Here is a 12,491-nt window from a genome sequence, read left to right as displayed (position 1 = left end):
GTGAGCACACGAGCTCCAGGTAGGACACTCAAGAGTGGGGCCCAGCCCTTCACTGGTGGACATGGGGACCTTGCCAGGTGGCCCAAGCCACTAACCGGCAGCGAGGACGACCTCACTGACTGTGGCTTCGCTTGAATGATATGTCAAAGGGAACACAGCTCTTCCGGGAGAGAAACCGAGATTTTGCTGGAGTCCGGCCCTAGTGAACAGGCGGCGCTGCTGCTGGAAAGCGGGACGGGAGGGTGGCAGCCCCCCAGGGCCCCAGCTGCAGTGAGCTGTGCTAGTAGGAGAGGCTGAGCCGGCTCGTCCAAGCACTAAAAGGGCTTCCTCCTCCTGAGGTGCCACCATGGAGGACGTTTAGTGGCCTTTCGGCACCACCTGGTGGCAACTCTTCGTATCACCACAGAAAGCAGGAAAAGGGCTTTTGCACCTGTTTGCTAAGACAGGGCTGGACAGAGCCAGACGGTGTAGTCTGATAGAAGCTGCCGGAGGGAGCAAGCACTAGCCACCCCTGTCTTTTAAGAAGCAGCCAATTCCTGTTTTAACCTTGCCACGGCTGGTACCGGGCCTGGACTGTACTGCCTTCTCTTACTGGGACTTGAAATTTCTATTTGTGGGCTCGGCGTCTGTGTGTTTCTTCCTCTTCTTCTCCCAGTCCACGTCGCAGAATGTGCCTTCACAGTGGTGCTGGGCCAGCTGGGAAGAAGGCCCTCCTCTTTCCCTGCCCCCCAACTGGTGGCATGTAGGGCCAGGTGGCTGTGGCAGGGTAAAGGGGGACGGCCTCAAGTCAGCTCCAGGCACGGCTGCCTCTACCTGTTAGGCATCCTTAACGTTATCTGCCTACATCCGTGAGGCCCCCCACCTACACTTGGGATAATGAAAGGCCACACTGCTCCCTCCTTAGCTGAAGCCTGACTACTTGCAGTCCTAGGGCCCTTCTAAACAGTGGAAAGCAAGTCCAAGAAATGGACAATCAAGGTCCCGCATGCTGGGACTCCAGAGTGGAGGATGCGGTTGGGGACTCCCAGCAGGCCTTGCCTACCCTGGCTGGGTGTAAGTCACGGCAGCTTTAACGGCGTGAGTAGAACCACCTCTCCACTGACCAGCGCCGTCTCTGGGTCTCAGGTTCCTCGCCTGAGAAATGGAGAGAGGAACTTACCCCAGCCAGCTCCTCGGTTACGCTGAGGACGGTGTGGTGACACAAGGAACTGGCTCAGAGGCGGCCTGCTACCCCTACGGCTCCTGTTCCGTTCAGTTACCTGGAATGCACCTCCCACAGCTTCTGGTTCATCCGATAGTCCCACACCGAGACCAGGCCTTCTTCGCCTCCACTGACGATTTTCCAGTCGTCCATCTGCACTGCAGAGACGCCCAGTTGGTGGGCGGAGAGCGACAGGGCGATTTTGTCAGTGCGGAAGTCATGGATCCTCACCCTGGAAGGCCCGAGAGAAGCACAGAGAAGAGAAATGGGATTCGTGTTAAGGCCCGAAATGACGGGTTCATCCTTGGTTGTGCTGGTCGATGCCCAACAATCTTGTGCCAGAACATTAAAAAAAAACAAAAAAACCATTGTGCGCCAACATCTTCATACTGATATAGAACTTTTACCTCCTTATTAGTACATGGTCATAGGATGCGAGGGTGCGACAGAAATGAACGAGTTTACAGTACCCACAACTGTCTAATCAGAATGATTTAAGAGCCCCCGGAACAAGATAGACTCAAGACAACTATATCAGCTGACCCGTCACACATGCTTTCTCTGCTCAACAGGGAAGACACCTGCCCTGAGCGGGAGTCCACACACAGGAAAGCTCAACTCTGACCACACGGGACCGAGGAGGCTGACCCAGTGGTAAGTCTACTGCCCAGCCCAGGAGTTTTGCTGGTACCACCAAATTCTGTTAAGGGCAGGAGGTAAACCGGCCACACTCGTCTGTAACCCAAACCCTTACCCGCTTGGGAAAATGACACTTTTCTGGGGTTGAATTTAACTTGACTTTTAAATGTTATCACCCTCTTGTCGAAATTTGGAAAGCGATGTGTCTGTAGTTGATGAAGCGTAATAAAATCACGATAAGAATATGTGGACACTTGGCTGCCACTCATCTGAAGTCCCACAATAATTACTTGCCTTGTAATAATGTGAATTTAAGAACCTCTTTAAAAATGACTCTGCTTGGGGTGCCTGGGTGGCTCAGTCGGTTAAGCGTCCGACTCCTGATTTTGGCTCAGGTCATGATCTCACGGTTCCTGGGTTCAAGCCTGGTGTGGGCTCTATGCTGACAGCTCAGGCCTGGAGCCTGCTTTGGATTCTGTGTCTCCCTCTCTGTGCTCTTACCCTGCTAGTGTTCTGCCTCTCTCTCAAAAATAAATTTTAAAAAATGTTAAAAAAAAATGACTGTTTAAGTATATGCTGCATTTCCACACATGGATAAACGAGACAGATCCCTTATGTGGCAAAACACCAACACGGTTCCTGAAATAAAAGCCACAGAGCAAAAATTAAAAGGGGCAAAATTTCAGTACAGGTGAACTTAACAGCCTCGCTGCTACAAGTCAAAAAGTAAAAGACCCAGTGTCTAGCAGGAGGCCAGTCCCAGCTAATGCTAGCATGGTAAGTGTGGTCTAGACAAGTGGTGCGCAGAGAGGGTCTGAAACCCGCTGGGTCCTCCACTCCCAGTTATGAGCATGTGCACCAGATCAATGGTATGCAGAGTTCTGAGGAACATTAGTTTGAACCAAAACTTCTATACCTCGTGGACCTACCGAGTTCGAAGGCGTAATTAAGATTTTTTTTTTAACAGAAAAGGACCCCAAATCTGCTACCTGTGGATCTCTCGAAAAGAAAGGGACGTGGCAAAATACTGGAAGGACTGTGGGGGGAGCACACAGAGGGATGCATGAAACACTCCAGCGTGGCTCGAGAAGATGGCTTTGCGAAGTCACAGACTGCATGTGGGAAGAACCCACCTAGGAGCAAGAAGGGCTCCGAATGGATCACCAAGTACCTCCAACTCAGTATGTGCTACGGATGAGAGGTGGACTGCAGCAGGAAAAGCTTTATAATGATGGAGACAGTTTAGTAAGTGTCTGATAAAACTTGCCTGGACAGGAAAAACCTACATGGACCTAATTTTTTTTTTTTTTAAATAATGGTTTCTTCAGTCACTATGTACTCAGGTTTGAGCCGATTTTCTTCAATCTCCTGGGAATTACCCAAACTGACCCCCGAGGATAGAAAAAGTAACAATGAGCAGACGGGGAAAGCTCTCAAGGGAGCCAACGGTCCCTGGAACAAGCGAGCGACACAGGCACACCCTGGAGGCCGCGCACCCGGCTCCCCAGCACAAGAAGGAGCAAACCGCTTCCCCGAGCTTGATGGGAGGCCAGCATCCTGTCATCACCCAGACCCTGCCGATCGGCCCAGTGTGAGAGGCGGCGCTGGGTCTGGGTCAATGCCAGACCTCAAGACAGTACAGCAGGGTCCAGAGCCATGTGCTGCCCACAAGCAGAACCTGTCGAGGAATCTACTGCAGTTCACCACGTGACTACAACGAATGGGGAAAGCCACACGGTCGTTTCCACAAACGCTGAAAAGAAATTCGAGGAGACAAAACACTTCCTTCTAACGAAGGCTTTAAAAAACGATGATCCGTTTTTACCAATACTTCCCATTGTTTAATAACAGACACAATTAGGGGCACCTGGGTGGCTCAGGTCACGATCCCGAGGTTCGTGAATTTGAGCCCCGCGTCAGGCTCTCTGCCGTCAAGTGCGGAGCCCGCTGGGACCCTCCATCCCCCTCCCCGGCTTGCACCCTCTCAAAAATAAACATTTAAAAAAAAAAAAACCAGACACGATTAGATAAAAGACAAAATGAGAAGGGGACAAATTAGAGATGACAGCCAAAGATAATTCAGTAATAACTCAGAATCAAATGAAATTAATACGTCAAAATCAATAGCTGTCTTAAAACCAACCACTGGTTTTAAAAATGTAATCAAAGATCCCACTTAAGAGAGCAATTAGCTCTCTCAACTTGGATCTCTACCATATACACTGCATCAAAATAAATTACAGGTGGCTCAAAGAGTTCAACATAATTAACGGCCAAGAATATTCAGAATAGGGAAGGCCCTTCTAAACACATAAACCCAGAAGTCAAAAATATTGATGAAAGTATTGAAATTTTTCCCACGGAGGGGAGAAAAATCAAAGTTGAGGCAAATGATAAACTGGGGAAAATGTATGCATCAGAGAGGAATGGCTAATTTCTTGTAAAAAAAAAAAATTCCTTCAAATTGAAAGTAAAGATGGGCAACCTGAAATTAAAATAAAAGCTAAGAAAAAACACGAAATTACTAATGGCTTTTAAAACATGTGTGAGATGTGCTCACTGGTAATGAGAAAAATTAAGAACTAGAACTACAGTTCGATACCACCGGTTACCTGTCTACCCAGCAGAGATCAAGTTTGGTAATCCACCCCGTGAGACCCTCCACACTGGAGAGACCTGGATAGACACACACTTGCACACCCCTCTTCGGGGAGTGTTCTGGCAATATCCAGCAACAATATACTTCGCTTCTGACCCAGCAGTTTCGCTGCTAGGAATTTTATCTAGGCTGTACCTAATATACACATACAAATACACATGGCCACACAAGGCCATTAGCACGGTTTTTAGAAGATGGGGTTTCTGTTTCAGACAATTTCCTGACCCTCCCACTGAAAGTCACTTAATACTCCCAGATAAATTACACCCCTGAAAATGCACTGCTCGGTGTCTCAGTTGCCGGCACGCATGTGGGGTGGGGTGAGTCTGTTGCCAGGTGCCAACCTCAGGAACTACGGGTAGGGTTGGAGCTTCCCAAAACACAGCAAGAAGGTAAGACTTGGGCCCACCCAAAGGGGGTGGGAATAGATTCCTGCTTTACACACACACACAAAAGTCACAGTTCTATAAACGAGGGGTGCCTGGGTGGCTCAGGTAAGCATCCGACTCTTGGGTTCGGCTCAGGTCATGACCTCATGGTTCGTGGGGCTCAAACCCCTGGGCTGAAAGCACAGAGCCGGCTTGGGACTCTCTGTCTTTTCTTCTCTCTCTGCTCTCACTCACTCTCTCAAATTTTTTTTTAATGTTTATTTTTGAGAGAGACAGGGCATGAGTGGGGGAGGGGCAGAGAGAGGGCGACACAGAATCTGAAGCAGGCTCCAGGCTGTCAGCACTGAGACTGATGCTTCACAGACTGAGCCACTCAAGTGCCCCTCGAAATAAGTAAACTTAAAAAAAATTCTTATGTAAAACTTCTGTAAATGAAAACACAGTCCCTGAAATTAAATTCATTAGATAGGCTGGAAGACTTTGTGGATTAGACGATAAATCTGAAAGATGACCTAGAATGGAGTGCACATAAATAAAAAATGTGACCAACGGATTAGGAGACACAAATGATAGAAGGGGACAGTTCAGCCTGTGTCCAAAAGAAGTTCCAGACGGAGAAAACAAAGCATACTGCAAAGAGGCAATATTCGAATAGTAAGTGGCGGGCGTGTTTCTAGCACTCACGAAGGGCACGCATGCTCACGCTCGGCACTCATCAAAGTGCGAATGACATACTGAAGAGTAGCTTACTAAAGGGGGCAAGTGCAGAAGACAAAAGGCCTTCAACCTGAGGGAAAGACGCATCACCTCTCGAGCGCCAAGCAGGGTGGCGGGAGCCACGGGACGCCGTGGCGTAGGCACGAGTGCGAATGGACACGGACGGCCCTCGCTCGGTCACTGCTGGTGCGGTCACACGGTGGCCGTGCCCGGTCTCTACCATGGGAGGGGAGCTGTCACCAAGCCACTGCTACACACGGAGGGCACGGGGGCGGGGGAAGAACATCTCCGCGCATGTGCGTACAGACCCCTCCGGAGAACGCTGACCGAGGAGGAGGACCAGGCTGCTGGGGAAGAGAAGTGCCCAGAAACGTCGCTTCTCCCTCTGTATCGTGCTTCTGACCGTGCAGGTTACCTGTTTAAGATGCTGGAAGGACGCACTTGAATGCGTAACAGCAGTTACGGCGGGGAGGAGTGGAGACAGCGGGACGAAGTAAAGGTGCCCGCTCCCTCTAGTCGCGGGCACCGTCATGCTGTTTGCGAAGCAGACTCGTTCACGACGGGGGCACTGGGTAGGCTGGGCGGTGGCCGCACAGGCACGCTGTTCCTGTTCAAACCGTGCCGTGTCTCACACGCGCTCCTGTACGTAAACCTGGAGTTTAGAAATCCGTACTCCTGGCACACGGGCGAGGGCCTGGAACCACCTCACACTCTCTGACTATGGCGCGCCCCGCGGGCCCCCCCTCCCCGGCGCGGGGTCTGGACCCGAGATGCAGACAGCGTGGAGCAGACTTGGGAGACAAAGGTCTCCCTCCATCAGCATTTAGAGCCACTTGAGGCATCTGTGAGAAAAGGTGGACCCCCTGGAAAAGGCAGGCTGGCAGCAGGCGACAGCTGCACCGCTTACCAACCGCAACGTGAAGAGGAAGATTCTAGCCCCAGTACTTGTCAGCGGATATCTGGTTAATAGGGGTCCATTTCACCGTGGTGATTTTCATAAAGAGCTCCTCTGTTGAATATTTATACTCCATAATTTACAGTTTGGCTGTTAGGAAGACAAAGGCAAACACAAATTCGGTCCAGAAGTTCAAAGTTTGCCATCTGTTTTCCTATTGTATTTAGATACCAGCATGGATGGCTCCAAACAAAATAAACAAATACACCAAAAGATGCAGCATTTGCGTATTTTACATCACTAAGGAAAACAAGAACGGCCAAGACGGACTTGAACCACCCCCCCCCCCACCAGGAAAAAAGGAAAAGCAGGTATAGGACATCTCCCGGGAGAGGCATCCTCTGCATTCTTGTCGAAAGAGAAATGGCAGAGTCCGCGCGAGCCATTCACGTTCCCACGGGGAGAGCAGGGTCTGCCTCGAACGCCTGACGGAGCCACCCTGCCCTGAACTGCCTGCTTTGGCAAATTCAGCGCTCCAACCAAAGACTTGATGCTGGGACACAGGTAGCACCACAAACGGGCACAACATAACGCCAAGCCCACCGACGCCAGGGACAAAAAGAAGCCAACGGTAGATATTGTGAATTCCTATCCTGCGAGTATTTCATCAATTTTGCCCGTTGAAAAGAAAAATAATTGGTCCGAAAGCTGTAATTGTGTTATGTTTAATATTCATGGTTGGGTTTGGAGGGCTGTTCCAACACTCCCTCGCTCCAGCCCCTCTCTAATGAAAATCGCACCGTAGGAGTCGGCTCTCGCCCGCCAATTAAAATAAAAGACACCAGAACCTTCCAAAGACTCCAGCAGAGGAGCATCCATCTGATGGGCAGGAAAACGTGCTGGAACGGGGAGGGAGGCCCACTCTGGTTGGTCCTGTGCTAAGAGCTCTGAATAACTTATTCTAACACTTACAGATGGAGCAAACACAACATTTACGCCCCGCTCCCCGCTCGCTCGCTCGCTGACAGCAGGGAGCAGGGCACCACAACTTCCTATTTGTCAGGGCCAGAAGTAAGCTCCGAGACTCTCTGACTGGGGCAGGGGGGGCTCGCTTCCCATTGGTTTGGATTAAATAGTCCTGTATGATAATAAGGCAAGCCGTAGCTGATGGCAGAGATGAAGCCTATTCAGACTCTGGCTCAGCAGTTTCATTTAGAAGGACCTGACCTCAAGCTGGATTTCTATCCAGAAAATAGACGGGACAAATAAGAAACCTTTAAAATGGAAGTGTGTGTGTGTGTGTGTTTATTATATATATATATATATATATATATATTTTTTTTTTTTTTTTTTTTTTTTTAAAGAGATCACAGGATTCTGTTTTGTCTCACGGAACTTGGGCTATTAGAGAGGACCTTACATACCACCTTATATGCCAAAATGAATAGCTTTGTCTATATACCACTGATGGCCTCTGGTGAACGATTCACTTGAAACAGCAACTAGAAGAACACGCAGTTTTAAAGGAGAACTAGCCAGTTTAATGATCCAACTCCAGGGTCGGCTCAGAGCTCTGTGTGTTAAAAGCTGTATGTCTCTGGGGTTTAGAGCCCCCCCTTACGGTGTCCACGAAGAGCAGGAGGACCCGTGGAATGATCACTCAACCTTTCTGGCCCTCGTTCCTCAGCTGGGCCAGCACTGGATGGCCCTGAAGAGGTCTGTGAGCAGTAACGGTGAAACACAGAACGCCCAAATAATACGGCACAAGATCCCAAACTGGAAACATGGAAATATGTAGCTTACGTTAATGTCCTTGTAGATTTTAAATTTTAATCAGATGAGTACACTCGGAATAACCTATTTTATGGTCAGTTGATTTTCAACAATGGTACTGAGACAGTTCAATGGGGGGAAAGAACAGTCTTTTCAACAGATGGTGCTGGGACACCAGGGCATCCACATGTGAGAGAATGAGGCCAGACTACTCCTACCTCACAACATACAAAAATCAACTCCAAATGCATTGGAGACCTTACTGTAGCAGCCCAAACTAGAAAACCTCTTTAGAGAAAACAGAAGAGTAAATCGTGGTGATCCTGAGCTAGGAAATGGCTTCTTCAATAGGACACCAACAGTGCTGGTGACAGAAAAAAACAGATACACTGAACTTCACTCAAATTAAAACGATTGTGTTTCAAAGGATGCCACTGAGAGAGTGAAGGGACAACCCACACATTAGGAGCAAATACTTACAAATCCTATCTGATAAAGGATTGGTATCTGTAATCTATGAAAGACTCTTACAACTCAATAAATAAAAAGACAACCCAGCTCAAAAATGGGCCAACGATCTGAATGGACATTTATCCGATGAGGCCAAAAAGCAAATGAAAGGGTGTTCAACATCATCAGCCACCGGGAGAATGAAAATCAAAATGACAATGAGCTACCCCTCATACCCGTTAGGCTGTAATTAGAGACCAGAGTAAGTACGGGCCAGGCGGTGGAGAAATGAGAACCATCACCGACTGCCAGTGAGGATGTGAAATGGCGCAGTCACTTTCAAAAAAGGGACTAAGTTCAAAAAAGGCGTCTAAGTTCCCGAGATGGGTAAACGTTGGGTTACCATATAAGCCAGGAACTCCACTCCTAAGTACGTATCCAAGAAAACTGAAAACATACGTCTACACAAAAATTTGTACCTGAATGACGACAGCAGTCTTCATAATAGTCAGAAAGTGGAAATAACCCAGATGTTCATTAACTGATGAATGAATAATGTGGCACACTCAATGAATACTGTCCGTCCATAAAAAGGAATAAAGTAGTGATTCATGCTACAACACACGTTTATCTCGGAAATAACATGCCAAGTGGAAGAAGCCAGTCACGACGGGTCACATTTTATAGGATTCCATTTATAGGAAATGTCCCAGACAGATGGGGATGATGGTGATGGTCGCACAACCTTGTGGATGTTACACTCAACTGTACAGTTTAAACTGGTGAGTTGTAGGCATGTGAATTTTATCTCAATAAAGCTGCTAAAAATTTAAATAATCTTGAGATTACAGGGAGAAAAAAGCAGTGGGAATTGTTGGTGCAGTACTGTTGCCTTGACAACCCACTACCAACCTGACCTAGGCCCTCACCACCACATCCTATTTAGATCCTCCCTGCAGAGCACTGATGAGCTGCTCTGTTCCAGATCCCCGGTTTCATGGCGGGGAATGAGCAGGTCACCGATGAGAAGACTGAGAACAACAGACAGAATGGGAAGGGGCCTCATTCGACACAGCCCCTGACTGCCAACTATTTTATTGAAATCACTGAAGAGAAGATGGGAGTTCTGGTTCTGGCCAAGAGGAACTAAAGCCCATTACCACCTCTGTCTCCTGCTGAACTACAACCAAAACCTCTGGATGCAACACAAAAACCAAACACCTGAAGACTCTGGAGAGTCAACTCGAGACGCCGGGCTACGGAGGCAGTGATCACGCGGGGGTCCTCTTGCTCACAGCCAAGCCCCAGGCATGAGCTCCAAGAGCAGAGCTGTGCGTGCAACAGGAGCTAAAGCTCCAAAAAAATCCCACCACCTTTCTGAAGAACCACGGAAAGGGGCCCCTGCAGTCCCGACAATGTGGGTGTTGTTGGGGGGAAGTTCTTTGTGGGGATTTCTCCCTCTTTTCTCTGTTGCTTTGCCCCAAAGGCAGACTCTAGTCACAGGGTTGCACGGTGGTAGCAAAGCAGGCCGGTAAAACTCTGAGAGAAACCCCCTCTTCCGGTGAGAGGCCCAAGGGCAAGGAGCACCTGGAAGGCTGGAGAGTGCAGGGCTGAAGAGAGGAGGGCACTATAGGAAAGCCTCTTACACAGACGTGAATCCCAGGCTCATCTCTGAGCTGCGCAGGTGAGATCCAAATCAGCGGAGCAAAGGCTGTGCGATCTCAACTAAGATTTAAACCGCTGCCATCTCCAGAGGAGCTGAATAGACATTTTTTCCCGAGGACAGAGGTGACCAACAGACACATGACAAGATGCTCAACACCACTCATCATCAGGGAAATGCAAATCAAAACCACAATGAGATACGACCTCATGCCAGTTAGAATGGCTAGTATGGAAGAGAAATAACAAGGGGGGTGCCTGGGTGGCTCACTCGATTAAACACCTGACTCTTGATTGTGGGTCGGGTCATGATCTCATGGTTGTGAGATCGAGCCCCACGTCGGGCTCTGTGCTGACAGCTCGGAGCCTGGAGCCTGCTTCAGATTCTGTTGTCCCCTCTCTCTTTGCCCCTCCCCCGCTCAATGCTCTGTCTCACTCTGTCTCAAAAATTAATACAAACATTAAAAAAAATATTCAAAATTCTATCACTGGTTATTTACCCAAAGAAAACAAAACCACTAATTTGAAAAGATGCGTGGCATCCCCATGTTCACTGCAGCATTATTTACAAGAGCCAAGATACGGAAGCAACTTAAGTGTCTGCTGGTGGATGGATAAAGAGGTAGTGTGTATATACAATGGAACACTACTCAGCCACAAAAAACGAAGTCTCTCCTCCTACAACATGCACGGACCTAGAAGGTATTATACTACCTGAAATAAGTCAAAGAGAAAAGGACAAATACCATATGATGTCACAGATATGGAACCTAAAAAACAAAACGAGATCAAACCAAAAACAGAAACAGACTCATAAATACGGAGAATGAACTCGTGGCTGCCGGAGCAAAGGGAGGTTGGGAGGATGAGCAAAACGGTGAAGGAGACTAAGAGGATACAGAATCCTAGTTATGAAATAAATAAGTCACAGAGATGAAAAGTACAGCAGAGGGAATACGGTCCAGAATGTTATAAAAATATTGTATGGTAATGGATGGTAACTACCCTTATTCTGCTGATAATGGATAGGTGGATAAAACGGCTGATCACCATGTTGTACACGTGAAACTAATATAACATTATATGTCAACCAATATTTCAACTTAAAAAAGTAAAAGACCACTGCCATCTCAGACTAACCCCTGGGGAGCTGGGTGGCATATGTGTGGGACAGAGCGAGAGCGGCATAAAAAAAAACCTTTGAAAATTGAGCGGACACTTGAATATCCACCCACAGGAGACAGAACTTCCAGTCTGAACTTAACCAGGACGGCTGCCTATTGAAAACAAAAATCTTAACATTCTCCAGAGGATTATACAATAGGATCCAAAGCAGACACAACGTAACACTCCAAATATCCAGGATATAGTCCTCAATTACTTGACATACCCCCCACCCCACCCCTGCAAACACACACACACACACACCCAGGAAAATGTGACCCGCTCTCATGGGAAAAAACAACCCAGACTTGGGGAATCATCAATGACTTTTAAAGCAGCTACTGTGACTATATTCCAAGGAGTAGAGGTAAAAATGGTAAGAGAGAATGATGTTCTGAACAGAGAAAGAGATCTAAGTGGAAATTTTGAAGTAAAAATATCTGACATAAAAAATTCACTGAAGGGGCTCAGTAGGAACATGGGGATGCCAGAGGAAAGAAGGCGGCCACGAACCTGAAATTAAATGGATACTTATGCAGTCTGAAGAACAGAAAGTTTAGGGAAGAAAAGGAACATATAGCATCAGTGGCTGATGGACAGTATCCGAAGGTCTGACTCTGACATCGCTGGAGTCCCAGGAGGGGAGGGGATGGGCGCAGAAAAAAAATATCTGAAGAAGTAATGACCGAAAACTTTCTAAATTTTGTAGAAGACATAAATTCACGGATTTAAATGCTCGGTGAACGCCAAACAGGTTAAACAACAACAACAACAACAACAACGTGGCTTATTTCCTGCAGTCTTCCTCTTGGTAATCTATTCAAGCTTCTCATAAATGTTCTCATTCCCAGGCCATTAGTTCATTTTTGCCTTCAGTGAACAAATACATAGTTTCATTTAATTAAAAATACCATTGATCGTAAGAAGCACCGTTCCTTTGGG

The 12,491-nt window shown here is 47.8% G+C and overlaps 1 protein-coding gene and 1 long non-coding RNA gene across 2 annotated transcripts in view; one reads left to right on the top strand and one right to left on the bottom strand.

Moving 5' to 3' along the window:
- Positions 1-12,491, bottom strand: part of FBXW8 (F-box and WD repeat domain containing 8) — a 120,127-nt gene that overhangs the window by 2,253 nt on the left and 105,383 nt on the right. Inside the window, exon 9 of the mRNA XM_043557699.1 lies at positions 1,260-1,433. Within this exon, the coding sequence (XP_043413634.1) occupies positions 1,260-1,433 (174 nt within the window). The remainder of the gene's footprint in view (positions 1-1,259; positions 1,434-12,491) is intronic.
- On the top strand, positions 1,589-5,614 carry LOC122470272. Its single transcript, XR_006293878.1, has 2 exons — positions 1,589-1,855; positions 2,808-5,614. It is a non-coding gene; the product is annotated as an uncharacterized LOC122470272 (long non-coding RNA).

This window comes from Prionailurus bengalensis, chromosome D3 (assembly GCF_016509475.1).
Source record: "Prionailurus bengalensis isolate Pbe53 chromosome D3, Fcat_Pben_1.1_paternal_pri, whole genome shotgun sequence".
NCBI lineage: Eukaryota > Metazoa > Chordata > Mammalia > Carnivora > Felidae > Prionailurus > Prionailurus bengalensis.
Note: the sequence above shows the minus strand (reverse complement) of the source record. Positions and strands in the feature narration are given on the sequence as shown.